The sequence below is a fragment of the Ranitomeya imitator genome, chromosome 4, assembly GCF_032444005.1.
Source record: "Ranitomeya imitator isolate aRanImi1 chromosome 4, aRanImi1.pri, whole genome shotgun sequence".
NCBI lineage: Eukaryota > Metazoa > Chordata > Amphibia > Anura > Dendrobatidae > Ranitomeya > Ranitomeya imitator.
In genome coordinates, this window is record NC_091285.1 from 9,813,116 (window position 1) to 9,831,131 (window position 18,016).

Sequence of the window (18,016 nt, forward strand, 5' to 3'; positions counted from 1 at the left end):
CGCAGAACATCTGTGGAAGTACACAAGACTTATGTTTCTTCTTCAGATTCTAATTACAGGTCTGCTGGCTGCTCCCAATCAGAGACAAAGGTGCAGGACCCTGACAAGCAGTGCCCACTTCATCAGAAGCCTCATCCTTTCCTGAAATGCAGAGCCTTCAGAGGAAAATCTATGCCAGATCGCAGAAGCTTCCTGAAAGAAAACGATATCTGCTACAAGTGCTGCTCGTCCACAGCTCATCTTGCCAAGGATTGCAAGGTCAGTGTAAAATGCACAGAATGTGGCACAACAGATCATAACACTGCTCTACACCCTGGCCCAGCTCCATGGAGTACACAAAACACGCCAGCTGACAGTGAGCATGGCGGGGAGGAAAGGAACACTGATACAGCTACGCCAGAGATCACTTCACAATGTACCGAGGTCTGCAAAGGGACAATAGACAGTAGGTCCTGTTCAAAAATATGCCTCGTCAAAGTATACCCGAAGGGCCATAGAGACCAAGCTGTAAGACTGTATGCTATCTTGGATGATCAAAGTAATCGATCCTTGGCTAGATCAACGTTCTTTGACCTATTCAACATCAAAGGGCCAAGCACTCCCTACTCCTTAAAGACGTGTGCAGGTACTGTGACAACAGCAGGCAGGAAAGCTACTGACTACCAGATCGAGTCTTTAGATGGACAATTCTGCCTACCGCTACCTACGATCATCGAATGTAACCAGATCCCAGACAACAGATCTGAAATCCCTACACCAGATGTAGCAATCCATCACGCTCACTTAAAACAAATAGCACACCTTATACCGGAACTCGACCAGCAGGCCCAGATAATTCTGCTGTTGGGGAGAGATATCCTGCAGGTTCATAAAGTGAGAAGTCATATCAACGGACTCCACAATGCTCCCTATGCCCAAAGGCTAGACCTAGGATGGGTCATAATTGGCAACGTATGCTTGGGACGCATGCACGCCCCATCTTCTGTGACAAGCATGCTGACAAATACATTGGAGAAAGGACGTCCATCTCTGTTTCAACCTTGTAACAATGAGTTCCATGTCAGGGAACTGCCACACAGCATCCAACTGCCCAACCATTTAATAGACTTTACTCACGACAGCAGTATAGTGTCGGGAAGCTATGAGGATCAGTTAGGGTGCACAGTCTTCCAGAGAACTAAGCAGGACAACCAAGTGGCAATGTCGGTAGAGGACAAGTTGTTCTCAGCGGTAATGGACAAGGGACTCGTTAAAGATGAGACCAACAGCTGGGTCGCACCTCTTCCCTTCAAAACCCACAGACCACGTCTACCGAACAACAGAAATCAGGCATTACAACGTTTCTCCTCTCTCATTCGTAATCTGCAAAAGAAACCAGAGATGAAAGATCACTTTTTCTCCTTCATGTCAAAGATTTTTGAAAACCGTCACGCAGAACTAGCTCTCACTCTCAAAGACTCTGAAGAATGCTGGTTCCTACCCATGTTCGGAGTATACCACCCTAAGAAACCAGGCCAGATCAGAGTCGTGTTTGATTCCAGTGCTAAGTTTAATGATGTCTCCCTGAATGACGTTCTGCTGACAGGACCAACCTCAATAACAAACTACTGGGTGTACTTATGCGCTTCCGTAAGGATTCCATTGCCTTCATCGCTGACATCCAGCAAATGTTCCATTGTTTCCTTGTGAGAGAGAGAGACAGGAACTTCCTAAGATTCTTCTGGTACAGAGACAATGATCCTACTAAAGAAGTCACAGAGTATCGCATGAGAGTGCACATCTTTGGCAACAGTCCTTCACCTGCAGTCGCCATTTACGGACTCAAAAGGTCGGCTCAGGAAGGAGAACCAGAATACGGAGCAGATGTCAGACAATTCATAGAAAAGGACTTTTATGTCAACGACTGTCTAAAAGCCATGCCTTCAAATGAGACTGCCATCAGTCTTCTCAGGAGAGCTCAGGACATGCTTGCCTGCTCGAACCTTAGGCTTCATGAAATAGCCTCAAACAGCCAAGAACTCATGGAAGCGTTCCCTTCTCAAGACCTATGTAATGGTCTCAGAGACCTGGCCAGGGGTCAGACCCCGCACCAATGCAACGCAGCCTCGGGCTTCTCTGGAATCTACAATCAGACACTTTCACCTTTCAGGTCAGCCAGGAAGAAAGGCCTTTCACACGTAGAGGCGTCCTGTCTACCATCAACAGTCTGTACGACCCCTTGGGTTTCGCAGCTCCTGTTACTATACAAGGCAAGGCCCTACTAAGAGACTTAACTAGGGAAACATCTGACTGGGATGAACCTCTGCCACCTGATAAGAGGATCCAGTGGGAAGAGTGGAAGAACTCGTTAGCGGCACTCTCCAACTTGCATATGCCAAGACCATACACCCCTGTGCCATCTACTGAGATACAGAGCCAAAGACTGTACATATTTGCAGATGCTTCTGTCAAAGCAATTGCCGCTGTTGCCTACCTCAAAACTGTAGACTCCAAATGTCAGTGCCACATTGGTTTCGTCATGGGAAAGGCCAAACTCGCACCACAACCAGAGCACACTATACCCAGGTTAGAGCTTTGTGCCGCAGTCTTAGCCATTGAGTTAGCGGAGTTCATCGCATCCAAAATGGATATCGACCTGACACAGGCCAAGTTCTACTCAGACAGCAAAGTAGTCCTGGGATATATCCACAACGAAACCAGGCGATTCTACGTTTATGTCAATAACAGAGTGCTACGAATCAGGAGATCAGTTCACCCACAGCAGTGGCATTACATACCCACAGACCAGAATCCCGCAGATCATGCAACTAGAGCAGTTGACGCAAGTCGACTAGGAAGCACAACGTGGCTCTCTGGACCAAAACTATTGTACATTGAGGAATGTTTTCCAGACACCTTTGAACTAGTAGGAGAGGACTCAGATGCTGAAATCCGCCCTCAGGTGTCTACACTACATACAATGACCTCTGTTATCCAGCTTGGATCTTGCAGGTTCGACAGATTCTCAAGTTGGAAGTCACTTACTCGAGCCATTACCTGCCTGACTCATATAGCTCGCTCATTCAGGACCACCAGAACTCATGACATGGAAAAATGTAAAGGAGCAGCAAGGCTCACTCACGAAAGCCTAATCACCTTCATGGCTGAAGCTGCAACAATAATCAATGCAAGACCCCTGGTTCCAGTTCCTAACGACCCTGAGGAGCCTTTGTTATTGACTCCAGCTACTCTACTTACCCAGAAAACGGGACTGTCCAGTGCCCCTCCAGGAGGATTCGACGCTAAGGACCTCTACAAGCGCCAATGGAGACAGGTACAAAGTCTTGCATATACTTTCTGGGACAGGTGGCGCAAACAATATTTGTCTACCCTGCAGCCACGTACAAAGTGGCAATCTGCTAAACCTAATCTGAACATAGGTGACCTTGTTCTTGTGAAAGACTGTCAGATTCACCGGAACCAGTGGCCACTTGGTCTAGTTACCGCAACGTTCCCGAGCAAGGACGGCAACGTCCGCAAAGTTGAGCTAAGGATGACCAAAGGGAATGAACCTAAGACATTTTCCAGACCGGTATCTGAACTGGTCCTATTGTTGCCTTCGGAAGAAAGGAGTAGTGACATCCGTTGATGCCAGACAGGGAGTGTTCTGTCTCCGCCATCTAATATTGTTACCCTGATTATTTGCTTGCATAATTGCAGTTTCCTCAGTATACAGTATTGATATATTCATGCCTTTATTCATCTGTGATGCTTTGGCTCCCTCTAGCGGTCAGAGTTATGTTGGCAGTTCAATCTTGTTTTTGTATTATCCATGTCTGATTCTCCTCCTCCTTTGCAATGCATTATGGTAGCTCAGCCTCCATTTCCCTCCATTTTTCCTTTCACTTTCTTCAGTTTGCCTTCAAGGAAAGACGCTTCACTTCATCCCCCTTGCGATTGCATTGCCGGTATGTCTTTATGCTTCCTATAGATATTCCTGCTCTATATTAGCTTAGTTTAACCAGTTGTACTCCTAGTTTAGTCACTAGCTTCCTAAATGTTATGCATAATGTACCTCATGTGTAGTATGTATCTGTTCTATACCATGCACTGATTCTATGTATATCATTGTTCACAGTTTCACCGCATCAATATACCACTACGTTTAATAAAGCACAGACTCAACCACAGTCTCCTTATTGGACCCCGGTATAGCGGTTTAGCTGACTGTATAGCTACGTATGAGCCTGCCTCAGCTAGTGAGGACAGAACACTGTCATGGAGCCTGGCAGGGGGCAAACTGCTAATTCCAATGTCACTATTGGCGCTCGGTCTCCCCTCCTATCTGATGATCTTGGGCGGGGGCGGGGTTTGTTTCTGATGATCTTAGGCGGGGGCGGGGTTTGTTGTTGATGATCTTGGACGGGGCGAGGTTTGTTTCTGATGATCTTGGGCGGGGGCGGGGATTGTTTCTGATGATCTTGGGCGGGGGCGGGGTTTGTTTTCTTCCCACCCACGCAGAGCACCAGGAATAGTTGAATAGGAAAAATGAGATTCAGCTAATCCATGTGAAGGGATGGGTTATCCTTGTATTATGGGGGTGCTTCCTCCACAGCACAGGCCTCTTTGGGGTACAGACATTTATCTCTGTGTCTTACCTGACTGACCCCGAAATTTGACCTTGAAATTTCCCATACTCCCCGGGGGCAGTCCAATGTTTCTCCGCCTGCAGTACAGAAAGTAACGCGTTAAGATGCTTTGTGGATGAGGCGAGATAGTCGTGTGCAGACCTCTCACAGCTGAGGGTTTGTTACAATGTATCAGTGCAGGACAGTACGTGTAGTCAGTAGATTCGGGGCCCCCCTTTATTCTCTCTCTATCTATGTGCCCGGCGGCGGAGTGATGGCTGTGTACACATGCAGAGGGCTCGCCTATCCTTACCGGCCCTACTCGGCACAGGAGCCGCAGCTTCGCCACCGACTGATCGTCGCTGAGCCAGAACTCGGAGTTATCATCGGAAGAAACCGCGAACTGGAAATCATCTGCCGGAAAGAACAGCGGAAACATCCGCGTGTTACATTATAACCCACTGTCGTAGCATAAGAAGATTGGCTATGCCCCTATGATAACACTTCCTGTCCTGGAGGAAGACATAAGACGAGACCCTCAGACCTTACCATCCGTAGCCGGGTGGAGGAACCCAAACATGCGGACCCCGTAGTTGGTCCACTGTGGGGTTATTGCCAGTTTACTGACTGTTGTGCGAATCTGGGGAAACAGAAAAATCGGAAATATTCACAGAATCTCAAAGAAAGCCCTTATACCTGGCTGACGCGCTTCACGCCAAAGATTTCTGCTCATTCTATTGTGATGAATCTTTACAAGCACAAACATGGCTGACGAGCCTCAAAGCAAGACTCCTAATGAGACGTCGTACCTAAGGAAAAGGCCTCGTGGATGTGTGCAGACGCGTTTCATACTGGTGGCTGATACTTCTTGATACATATCTCTTACTGCACAAAAACTGCTGACACGTTTCACATTAAAAGATTCTTACTTATAAATCAAAGTGAAAAAGATCCCTAACGGCACAAGCATCGCCGACGCGTTTCGAGTCAAGAATTCTTACCCACAAGTATTGTAAAGGATCCCGCAAAGCACCGATGTGGCTGATACTTTCTGACATGAAACATTCTCACCTGCAATGCTTAGATATTAGAAAAGATCTACAGAAACCGACATGTGGCTGACGCGTTTCACATCACAGATTTTACTCCCAGCTCATTGTATTGTACTGTAGCTTTAAAAAGCACAAACTTGGTTAATGTGTTTCCAATCAAGGTTTCTATTAACGAAGTCTCACATATCGTAAAAAGCCATAAATGTATCCCTGACGCGTTTCACATAAATTCTTCCTTCTATCCTTTACTTCTTGAAAAGCGTCTATAAATTGACAACTATGACTAAATATAACTTGTACACAGTGAAAAAGACGTATAGAAGCAGAGGCAGAAGCAGGGCTGAATCAGGACAAAGGCTCTCACCATCATTGTACTAATGAAAGGGAAATCCTAAAAGCACCACGGGCGCATCACATGTAATATGCCGGCAACTGGGGCTATGCTAGACTCACACCACCTGATTGGTGGAATTCACATGTACATTAGCAGCAACAGTCCAATTATGGAAGCAGCTAATGAGCGTGTGTAAAAGTGACGGTGAAGGAAGGAGGAGGTGAGCTGTGACATCACCTATTGTGAACGGTGGATCCTGTGTTATCTACTGTATATAGAGGTGTTATCAGTCATTGTACAGAAGGAGGAGGTGAGCTGTGACATCACCTATTGTGAATGGTGGATCCTGTGTTATCTACTGTATATAGAGGTGTTATCAGTCATTGTACAGGAGGAGGAGGGGAGCTGTGATATCACCTATTGTGAATGGTGGATCCTGTGTTATCTACTGTATATAGAGGTGTCATCAGTCATTGTGCAGGAGGAGGAGGTGAGCTGTGACATCACCTATTGTGCATGGTGGATCCTGTGTTATCTACTGTATATAGAGGTGTTATCAGTCATTGTACAGAAGGAGGAGGTGAGCTGTGACATCACCTATTGTGAATGGTGGATCCTGTGTTATCTACTGTATATAGAGGTGTTATCAGTCATTGTACAGGAGGAGGAGGGGAGCTGTGATATCACCTATTGTGAATGGTGGATCCTGTGTTATCTACTGTATATAGAGGTGTCATCAGTCATTGTGCAGGAGGAGGAGGTGAGCTGTGACATCACCTATTGTGCATGGTGGATCCTGTGTTATCTACTGTATATAGAGGTGTTATCAGTCATTGTACAGGAGGAGGAGGTGAGCTGTGACATCACCTATTGTGAATGATGGATCCTGTGTTATCTATTGTATATAGAGGTGTTATCAGTCATTGAACAGGAGGAGGAGATGAGATGTAACATCACCTATTGTGAATGGTGGATCCTGTGTTATCTACTGTATATAGAGGTGTTTTCAGTCATAGTACAGGAGGAGGAGGTGAGCTGTGACATCACCTATTGTGAATGGTGAACCCTGTGTTATCTATTGTATATAGAGGTGTTATCAGTCATTGTACAGGAGGAGGAGGAGGTGAGCTGTGACATCACCTATTGTGAATAGTGGATCCTGTGTTATCTACTGTATATAGAGGTGTTATCAGTCATTGTACAGGAGGAGGTGAGCTGTGAATCACCTATTGTGAATGGTGGATCCTGTGTTATCTACTGTATATAGAGGTGTTATCAGTCATTGTACATGAGGAGGAGGTGAGCTGTGATATCACCTATTGTGTATGGTGGATCCTGTGTTATCTACTGTATATAGAGGTGTTATCAGTCATTGTACAGGAGGAGGAGGTGAGCTGTGACATCACCTATTGTGATGGTGGATCCTGTGTTATCTACTGTATATAGAGGTGTTATCAGTCATTGTACAGGAGGAGGAGATGAGATGTGACATCACCTATTGTTGATGGTGGATCCTGTGTTATCTGTTGTGAATTCTGCTCTTGGGCTCCCTCCGGTGGTTATGAGTGGTAGTGCTGCTGTCTTTGGATCGCAGCATTTATCAGGTGTGTCCACTGATTGCAATTTGAACTGGGCTATTTAGGTCTTGCTTGATCCTTTAGTCAGTGCCAGTTGTCCATTGTTTTTGGAGGATTCGCATCCCTACCTGGTCTCTCCTGTTTTGTGGTTCTTTTCAACAAAGATAAGTTCTGGCTTTGTTTTTGCTGTCCACATGCTGTGGGCCTTATAGTTCTGTGCATTTTCATGTTTTGTCTTGTCCAGCTTGGTCTGTGAAGGATTTTTTGCAGCCTAGCTATTTCTCTGGAGATGCAGATATACCCTTCATGTCTTTAGTCAGATGTGGAGTTTTGTATTTTCTGTGGTGGATATTTTCTAGTGTTTTAATACTGACCGCATAGTACTCTGTCCTATTCTTTCTTTTTAGCTAGAAAGGCCTCCTTTGCTAAATCCTGATTTCAGTCTGCATATGTCATTTCCCTCTCCTCTCACAGTCAATATTTGTGGGGGGCTATCTATTCTTTGGGGATTTTCTCTGAGGCAAGAATAGTTTTCCTGTTTCTATCTTTAGGGGAAGTTAGTCCTTAGGCTGTGTCGAGGTGTCTAGGGAGTGTTAGGTACCCCCCACGGCTACTTCTAGTTGCGGTGCTAAGTTCAGGGTCTGCGGTCAGTACAGGTACCACCTTCTCCAGAGTACTTCACATGCTGCTCTTAGGCCACCAGATCAAAACAGTTATCTACTGTATATAAAGGTGTTATCAGTCATTGTACAGGAGGAGGAGGTGAGCTGTGACATCACCTATTGTGAATGGTGGATCCTGTGTTACCTACTGTACTGTATATAGAGGTGTTATCAGTCATTGTACAGGAGAAGGAGGTGAGCTGTGACATCACCTATTGTGAATGGTGGATCCTGTGTTATCTACTGTATATAGAGGTGTTATCAGTCATTGTACAGGAGGAAGAGGTGAGCTGTGACATCACCTATTGTGAATGGTGGATCCTGTGTTATCTACTCTATATAGAGGTGTTATCAGTCATTGTACAGGAGGAGGAGGTGAGCTGTGACATCACCTATTGTGAATGGTGGATCCTGTGTTATCTACTGTATATAGAGGTGTTATCAGTCATTGTACAGGAGGAGGAGGTGAGCTGTGACATCACCTATAGTGAATGGTGGATCCTGTGTTATCTACTGTATATAGAGGTGTTATCAGTCATTGTACAGGAGGAGGAGGTGAGCTGTGACATCACCTATTGTGAATGGTGGATCCTGTGTTACCTACTGTACTGTATATAGAGGTGTTATCAGTCATTGTACAGGAGAAGGAGGTGAGCTGTGACATCACCTATTGTGAATGGTGACTCCTGTGTTATCTACTGTATATAGAGGTGTTATCAGTCATTGTACAGGAGGAAGAGGTGAGCTGTGACATCACCTATTGTGAATGGTGGATCCTGTGTTATCTACTCTATATAGAGGTGTTATCAGTCATTGTACAGGAGGAGGAGGTGAGCTGTGACATCACCTATAGTGAATGGTGGATCCTGTGTTATCTACTGTATATAGAGGTGTTATCAGTCATTGTACAGGAGGAGGAGGTGAGCTGTGACATCACCTATAGTGAATGGTGGATCCTGTGTTATCTACTGTATATAGAGGTGTTATCAGTCATTGTACAGGAGGAGGAGGTGAGCTGTGACATCACCTATAGTGAATGGTGGATCCTGTGTTATCTACTGTATATAGAGGTGTTGTAAGTCATTGTTCAGGAGGAGGTGAGCTGTGACATCACCTATTGTGAATGGTGGATCCTGTGTTATCTATTGTATATAGAGGTGTTATCTGTCATTGTGCAGGAGGAGGTGAGCTGTGACATCACCTATTGTGAATGGTGGATCCTGTGTTATCAACTGTATATAGAGGTGTTATCAGTCATTGTACAGGAGGAGGAGGTGAGCTGTGAGATCACCTATTGTGAATGGTGGATCCTGTGTTATCTACTGTATATAGAGGTGTTATCAGTCATTGTACAGGAGGAGGAGGTGAGCTGTGACATCACCTATTGTGAATGGTGGATCCTGGGTTATCTACTGTATATAGAGGTGTTATCAGTCATTGTACAGGAGGAAGAGGAGGTGAGCTGTGACATCATGGTTGGTAGTTGAATCCTCACTGCGAGTAGAAGACATAGATCACAATAGCCGAACAAGTCGGTAGACTAGTTGAAAAATAGGTACTAAATAATTGTGGCAAAACTCAAAGAAAAAAGAAGCGCTCCTGCCAAGGTTTAATATATAGCGGTCACCATATTATACAGCACTGTGCACTTACAATTGACCATTTTGCCTTCTACCCAGCTAATTCTTCCGTTTTCCATTAGGTCTATGACATCACATGATTAATAACTGACGAGCTACTGTAAATCCATCTAAGCCCTTTGTAGAAACAGGAGGTCAATTTTCCCTGTAATGAGTCATGAGTCACTGCAAAAGTCCGGGAGCAGCTGGGTCAGAAGTTAAAGAGGGGAATGATAAATGCAGGGACAAGACACTTCCTGTTTCTACATAGAGCAGAGAAAAGAGAAGAATTAAGGAAGCAGAAGGGCAAAATCAGCAATTGTAAGTACACAGTGTTCTATAACATGGTGATGGCAATATATTAGGATAAAAACTTTGATGGAAGTGCTTCTTTAACTACATAGGAGCAGTATTATAGTAGTTATATTCTTGTACATAGGAGCAGTATTATAGTAGTTATATTCTTGTACATAGGGGCAGTATTATAGTAGTTATATTCTTGTACATAGGAGCAGTATTATAGTAGTTATATTCTTGTACATAGGGGCAGTATTATAGTAGTTATATTCTTGTACATAGGAGCAGTATTATAGTAGTTATATTCTTGTACATAGGGGCAGTATTATAGTAGTTATATTCTTGTACATAGGGGCAGTATTATAGTAGTTATATTCTTGTACATAGGAGCAGTATTATAGTAGTTATATTCTTGTACATAGGAGCAGTATTATAGTAGTTATATTCTTGTACATAGGGGCAGTATTATAGTAGTTATATTCTTGTACATAGGAGCAGTATTATAGTAGTTATATTCTTGTACATAGGGGCAGTATTATAGTAGTTATATTCTTGTACATAGGAGCAGTATTATAGTAGTTATATTCTTGTACATAGGAGCAGTATTATAGTAGTTATATTCTTGTACATAGGGGGCAGTATTATAGTAGTTATATTGTTGTACATTGGAGCAGTATTATAGTAGTTATATTCTTGTACATAGGGGGCAGTATTATAGTAGTTATATTCTTGTACATAGGGGCAGTATTATAGTAGTTATATTCTTGTACATAGGGGGCAGTATTATAGTAGTTATATTCTTGTACATAGGGGCAGTATTATAGTAGTTATATTCTTGTACATAGGGGCAGTATTATAGTAGTTATATTCTTGTACATAGGAGCAGTATTATAGTAGTTATATTCTTGTACATAGGGGGCAGTATTATAGTAGTTATATTCTTGTACATAGGAGCAGTATTATAGTAGTTATTTTCTTGTACATAGGAGCAGTGTTATAGTAGTTATATTCTTGTACATAGGGGGCAGTATTATAGTAGTTATACTGTACATTGGAGCAGTATTATAGTAGTTATATTCTTGTACATAGGGGCAGTATTATAGTAGTTATATTCTTGCACATATAAGTTTTGGTCACTACAGTAATACTTTTACAGTAGGTAAATTATAAGTGAAATTTTCTTACATGAGGGAAAAGTGGAAAGTGAAGGTTTCGTCGGAGTTGCTGGATGCTGCTTCCACACCAATCTTCAAATATGTGGAGATTGACCCTACCGGCAAACTGAAGGAGACACAGAAATATAAAGGCAGATTGGCATCTAATTATCTATCTATCTACAATGGCATGTCAAAGTTTGTGCACCCCTGATGAAAATTACTGTTACTGTGAACATTTGAGCAAGTTGAAGATGAAATAATCTCTAAAGGCCTAAAGTTACAGATACATTCCCTTTAGTACCTAAAAGGGGGGAAGGTTGTGGAAACCACAATAACGACTACAGCGATCCAATATATATATAAAAAGATTTCTTTATTGCATATATAAAACAAAACAAGGGAGAGGGTCCATAGGGAGCATGTGCAAAAACAAGCAGAAAGTGCAGTCGTGAAAAAAAGTGACGTTTTTAGACCAGGACCAACCACAAATAGTACTTAAATATATATATACCACATATCATGGATTCAAGATAAAGCAGTCGGCAAATTATCATCCCAAAATGAGGTCCACTATTTTATCTGTAGCATAATAATACTGGTATGCGCCTCACTAAACAAGTGTCTACACATTTTGGTATCCCATCTCTATAATCCAGCTGTCTGGGAAGGGCATAGCCCGATATTGAGGGCACTAATATCGATAGTCTGATCATGTGATCATTGTATTCATATCCCCCATACACAAAACATCCATACAGTTGTGGCCAAAAGTATTGACACCCCTGCAATTCTGTCAGATAATACTCAGTTTCTTCCTGACAATGATTGCAAACACAAATTCTTTGGTATTATCTTCATTTAATTTGTCTTAAAAGGAAAAAAAACAAAAAAGAATGAAGCAAAAAGCAAAACATTGATCATTTCATACAAAACTCCAAAAATGGGCCAGACAAAAGTATTGGCACCCTCAGCCTAATACTTGGTTGCACAATCTTTAGCCAAAATAACTGCGACCAACCGCTTCCGGTAACCATCAATGAGTTTCTTACAATGCTCTGCTGGAATTTTAGACCATTCTTCTTTGGCAAACTGCTCCAGGTCCCTGATATTTGAAGGCGCCTTCTCCAAACTGCCATTTTTAGATCTCTCCACAGGTGATCTATGGGATTCAGCTCTGGACTCATTGCTGGCCACCTTAGAAGTCTCCAGTGCTTTCTCTCAAACCATTTTCTAGTGCTTTTTGAAGTGTGTTTTGGGTCATTGTCCTGCTGGAAGACCCATGACCTCTGAGGGAGACCCAGCTTTCTCACACTGAGCCCTACATTATGCTGCAAAATTTGTTGGTAGTCTTCAGACTTCATAATGCCATGCACACGGTCAAGCAGTCCAGTGCCAGAAACAGCAAAGCAACCCCAAAACATCAGGGAACCTCCGCCATGTTTGACTGTAGGGACCGTGTTCTTTTCTTTGAATGCCTCTTTTTTTCTCCTGTAAACTCTATGTTGATGCCTTTGCCCAAAAAGCTCTACTTTTGTCTCATCTGACCAGAGAACATTCTTCCAAAACGTTTTAGGCTTTTTTTCAAGTGGCACTAGAGTTCTAGTTCTCTTCCTCTCTGAAGAGACAATTTGCTTATTTCCCAGAGGAGCATTGCGGCTTTAAGTCTCCTCACCTCGACATGCTTATCATGTCACTCTCCACAAGGAGAAACGATACTTCTTGGATCCCAGTCAGACGCCTCTCAATCAGCCAAACCAGATCTCCACTTTGCACTGACGAGGGGCAGTACCCCGAAACACAGTGTCTGCAAATTGAGATTCTGGTTTGGCTATTATCCTAAGTCATGTGACAAGGCTCGGTAAAGGGTCGACATTGACTGTTAGGATCGCTACTTACAATAGGTGGCACTAGAGTTCTAGTTCTCTTCCTCTCTGAAGAGACAATTTGCAGGCTTTTTCAGGTAAGTTTTGGCAAACTCCAGCCTGGCTTTTTTATGTCTCGGGGTAAGAAGTGGGGTCTTCCTGGGTCTCCTACCATACAGTCCCTTTTCATTCAGACGCTGACGGATAGTACGGGTTGACACTGTTGTACCCTCGGACTGCAGGGCAGCTTGAACTTGTTTGGATGTTAGTCGAGGTTCTTTATCCAACATCCGCACAATCTTGCGTTGAAATCTCTTGTCAATTTTTCTTTTCCGTCCACATCTGGGGAGGTTAGCCACAGTGCCATGGGCTTTACACTTCTTGATGACACTGCGCACGGTAGACACAGGAACATTCAGGTCTTTGGAGATGGACTTGTAGCCTTGAGATTGCTCATGCTTCCCCACAATTTGGTTTCTCAAGTCCTTAGACAGTTCTTTGGTCTTCTTTCTTTTCTCCATGCTCAATGTGGTCACACAAGGACACAGGACAGAGGTTGAGTCAACTTTAATCCATGTCAACTGGCTGCAAGTGTGATGTAGTTATTGCCAACACCTGATAGGTGCCACAGGTAAGTTACAGGTGCTGTTAATTACACTAATTACAGAAGCATCACAGGATTTTTCGAACAGTGCCAATAATTTTGTCCACCCCCTTTTTTATGTTTGGTGTGGAATTATATCCAATTTGGCTTTAGGACAATTCTTTTTGTGGTTTTTCATTTAAGACAAATTAAATGAAGATAATAATAACAAAGAATTTGTGATTGCAATCATTTTCAGGAAGAAACTGAGTATTATCTGACAGAATTGCAGGGGTGTCAATACTTTTGGCCACAACTGTATGAGCACACTACTAGAGATGTCTCATGAGTATTGTACCTCACATAATTTATATAGAAGGTTTCCCATAGAGATAGAGAGTTTGTATGACCTTTCTGACGACAGAATGTGGGAGTCCAAGGTCTACACGTCTGCCCGACGCGCGTTTCGCAGACTTGCTTCTTCATCAGGGGGCATGTAGGTGAATATAGTGCCGGGTTTAAATTACCGCTAAACTGCAAGTAGCGGTGACGTGTACCGGAAATGACGCGCCCGCCACCATGGTAACCCACAACGCTAGGCAGCGTCGGCGTCATGCGGAGGCATCGCCACAGTCATGGCAACCACCCCAGCATGTAGACGCCAAAGGCCGCCCAGCGTGTCAGGGCCAGGCGCGCTCGCATATGGCCGCGTCCCCGCTAGTTCCACCCAGGGGATACTACCAAGAGGGAAGATTATAAAACAACATAGGAAATCAGTGAAATAAGAAATGTACCCATATATAAATAAATATAACAACCCACCTCTAACACCACAGTTTAGAATATCCTCGTATGTCCACAGGAAGTATGACCACCTTATTCGTCTTACAATAAATCCTTAATAATATAAATAGATCACATGCTGATCATGGAATCCATTATAGTCATATCACCCATATAGGGAAAACCTACGATCAATCCAAAACTAAGATAGAACAACATCATAGAGCATAATGGATAATATAGATAATAATCTTTATTTTTATATAGCGCTAACATATTCCGCAGCGCTTTACAGTTTGCACACATTATCATCACTGTCCCTGATGGGGCTCACAATCTAGAATCCCTATCAGTATGTCTTTGGAATGTGGGAGGAAACCGGAGTACCCGGAGGAAACCCACGCAAACACGGAGAGAACATACAAACTCTTTGCAGATGTTGTCCTGGGTGGGATTAGAACCCAGGACCCCAGCGCTGCAAGGCTGCTGTGCTAACCACTGCGCCACCGTGCTGCCCGTATAGATGGTAATTATGCAATAAGGATGACACATGATATTATGTAAGATATAATTATATGGCTGATGTGGAACAAGAAAGGGCGAAGAGGCGAGGTCCAATCCCAGCACCAATCCGAATATAAAGGTGAATCTAAAATAATAAAAATAGTTAAAAACAAGCACAACCACACAACAGCACGACAACGATCTAACGATCACAGGAACGGCACATAACTATTGGTCTCACTCAGTCCATGGGGATGAGCTGTATTTAGGATCCAGCGGGTTTCTAATAGAAATCCCCATATCAATCATGTCAATGCCTTTAATACGGAGGGCACTGCTGTCACAATTGTGATGGCGTTTACAGTGCCTCGGTAATAGCCGCTGCCTGTATTCCCAATACGTGTCCTCTGACCCTGATCTTTCACTGTCTGGTGGTCAATCCTATGTATATCATCGAACAGGGACAGGATGCATAATAAATGACATTTTTGGACGTACAGGTGATATGTTTCAGCATTTTAAATTCCTTTGTACCCGAAGAGTCTACAAATGTCTCGTCTCTGACTATATTTGCGCGTGCCACGCAGGGGCCACAGGCCGTACATCCTCCTCTCTTCTCATCCCTAAAGTTATCCAGAAATGTTTTAGGGGAATCACCCGCGTAGTGACTGCGCCCCAAGTGGTCGCGCTAATGTTTAGACCTTCGGTAGGTGATAAATGCTTTGTCTGGTATTAGAATGGGCCAAGATTTCTCCAATATTTTCCGCACCTGTTCTGCACGGGAATTAAAGTTCATCACCAACCTAACCACATCCGTTTTTTGTCCCACATAGTGAGGAGATTCTGTTGCTATGTTTAGCCCGCAGAGAAGCTTTTTTTAATACTGCGATGACAATATCCCCGTTCTTCAAAGCGATTCTTCAGATCCCCAGCCTGAATCTCAAACTCCTCATTTGTTGAACAAATACGTTGTAGACTTCAGAATTGGCCCACCAGGACCGACAGGACCATGTGGGCTGGATGGGAGGAGGACGCATCAAGCAACTTGTTTGTTGATGTGGGTTTCCTAAAAATTGTTGTCTGGATGGTACCCTCCATGTCTCTGGTAAGTGTCACATCCAAACATTCAACTTTGGCCCTATCAAACGAAGCCGTCAGATGTATGTTACGACTATTATCATTAAGGCCCGCCACAAATTCCTCAAAAGATTTCGGGCTGCCTTGCCAAATCAAGAAAATGTAGTCCATAGTAGGATGTGCTCCATAGACAACAGTTGGTCAGACACTAGGACCTTTCCCACAGCCCCAGTGGGCTGTGCGGTGTCGTGCAGTTGTGTGGTTGTGCTTGTTTTCAACTATTTTTATTATTTTAGATTCACCTTTATATTCAGATTGGTGCTGGGATTGGACCTCGCCTCTTCGCCCTTTCTTGTTCCACATCAGCCATATAATTATATCTTACATAATATCATGTGTCATCCTTATTGCATAATTACCATCTATATTATCCATTATGCTCTATGATGTTGTTCTATCTTAGTTTTGGATTGGTGCTAGGTTTTCCCTATATGGGTGATATGACTATAATGGATTCCATGATCAGCATGTGATCTATTGATATTATTAAGGATTAATTGTAAGACGAATAAGGTGGTCATACTTCCTGTGGACATACGAGGATATTCTAAACTGTGGTGTTAGAGGTGGGTTGTTATATTTATTTATATATGGGTACATTTCATATTTCACTGATTTCCTATGTTGTTTTATAATCTTCCCTCTTGGTAGTATCCCCTGGGTGGAACTAGCGGGGACGCGGCCATATGCACCTGGCCCTGACACGTTGGGTGGCCTTTGGCGTCTACATGCTGGGGTGGTTGCCATGACTGTGGCGATGCCTCCGCATGACGCCGACGCTGCCTAGCGTGCCGGGTTACCATGGTGGCGGGTGCGTCATTTCCGGTACACGTCACCGCTACTTCCTTTTTAGCGGTAATTTAAACCCGGCACTATATTCACCTACATGCCCCCTGATGAAGGAGAAAGTCTGCGAAACGCGCGTCGGGCAGACGTGTAGACCTTGGACTCCCACATTCTGTCGGCAGAAAGGTCATATAAACTCTCTATCTCTATGGGAAACCTTCTATATAAATTATGTGAGGTACAATACTCATGACACATCTCTAGTAGTGTGCTCGTACTGTATGGATGTTTTGTGTATGGGGGATATGAATACAATGATCACATGATCAGACTATCGATATAAGCGCCCTCAATATCAGGCTATGCCCTTCCCAGACAGCTGGATTATAGACATGGGATACCAAAATGTGTAGACACTTGTTTATTGAGGCGCATACCTGTATTATTATGCTACATAGTCCCCCATAGATAAAATAGTGGACCTCATTTTGGAATGATAATTTGCCGACTAATTGATCTTGAATCCATGATATGTGGTATATATATATTTAAGTACTATTTGTAGTTGGTCCTGGTCTAAAAACGTCACTTTTTTGCACGACTGCACTTTCTGCTTGTTTTTGCACATGCTCCCTATGGACCCCCTCCCCTGTTTTGTTTTATATATGCAATAAAGAAATCTTTTTATATATATATTGGATCGCTGTAGTCGTTAACCTTCCCCCCTTTGTTGTCTAGCGTGACGACTGATCTATGCAAAGTCCAGCATTGACAGCATATTTATTTTGCAAATACAGATCTAATAAAATGTGAATTGATATAATGCTGCTATATACCATTATTTTTCTATTATGGTTAGTACCTAGCAGCACCCCCTTTTGAAAGTATCACAGCTTGTAAATACTTTTTGAGCCAGCCAAGGATCTTTCAATTCTGCTGTTTTGAGGTCTCGCCACAGATTTTCAATGATGCTCAGATCAGGGGACTGTGAGGGCCATTGTAAACCTTCTGCTTGCGTATTTTGAGGTCTTGTTTTGTGGACTGTAACGTGTGTTT

The 18,016-nt window shown here is 43.4% G+C and overlaps 1 protein-coding gene across 2 annotated transcripts in view; it reads right to left on the reverse strand.

Moving 5' to 3' along the window:
- The window catches only part of B4GALNT3 (beta-1,4-N-acetyl-galactosaminyltransferase 3), a 95,499-nt gene that overhangs the window by 18,431 nt on the left and 59,052 nt on the right, over positions 1–18,016 (reverse strand). For both annotated transcript variants that reach the window (XM_069762955.1, XM_069762956.1), the window contains 4 exons: positions 11,334–11,429; positions 5,157–5,247; positions 4,921–5,021; positions 4,638–4,705 (listed from right to left, as the gene is read on the reverse strand). In XM_069762955.1, coding sequence (XP_069619056.1) covers positions 4,638–4,705; positions 4,921–5,021; positions 5,157–5,247; positions 11,334–11,429 — 356 coding nt within the window. The remainder of the gene's footprint in view (positions 1–4,637; positions 4,706–4,920; positions 5,022–5,156; positions 5,248–11,333; positions 11,430–18,016) is intronic.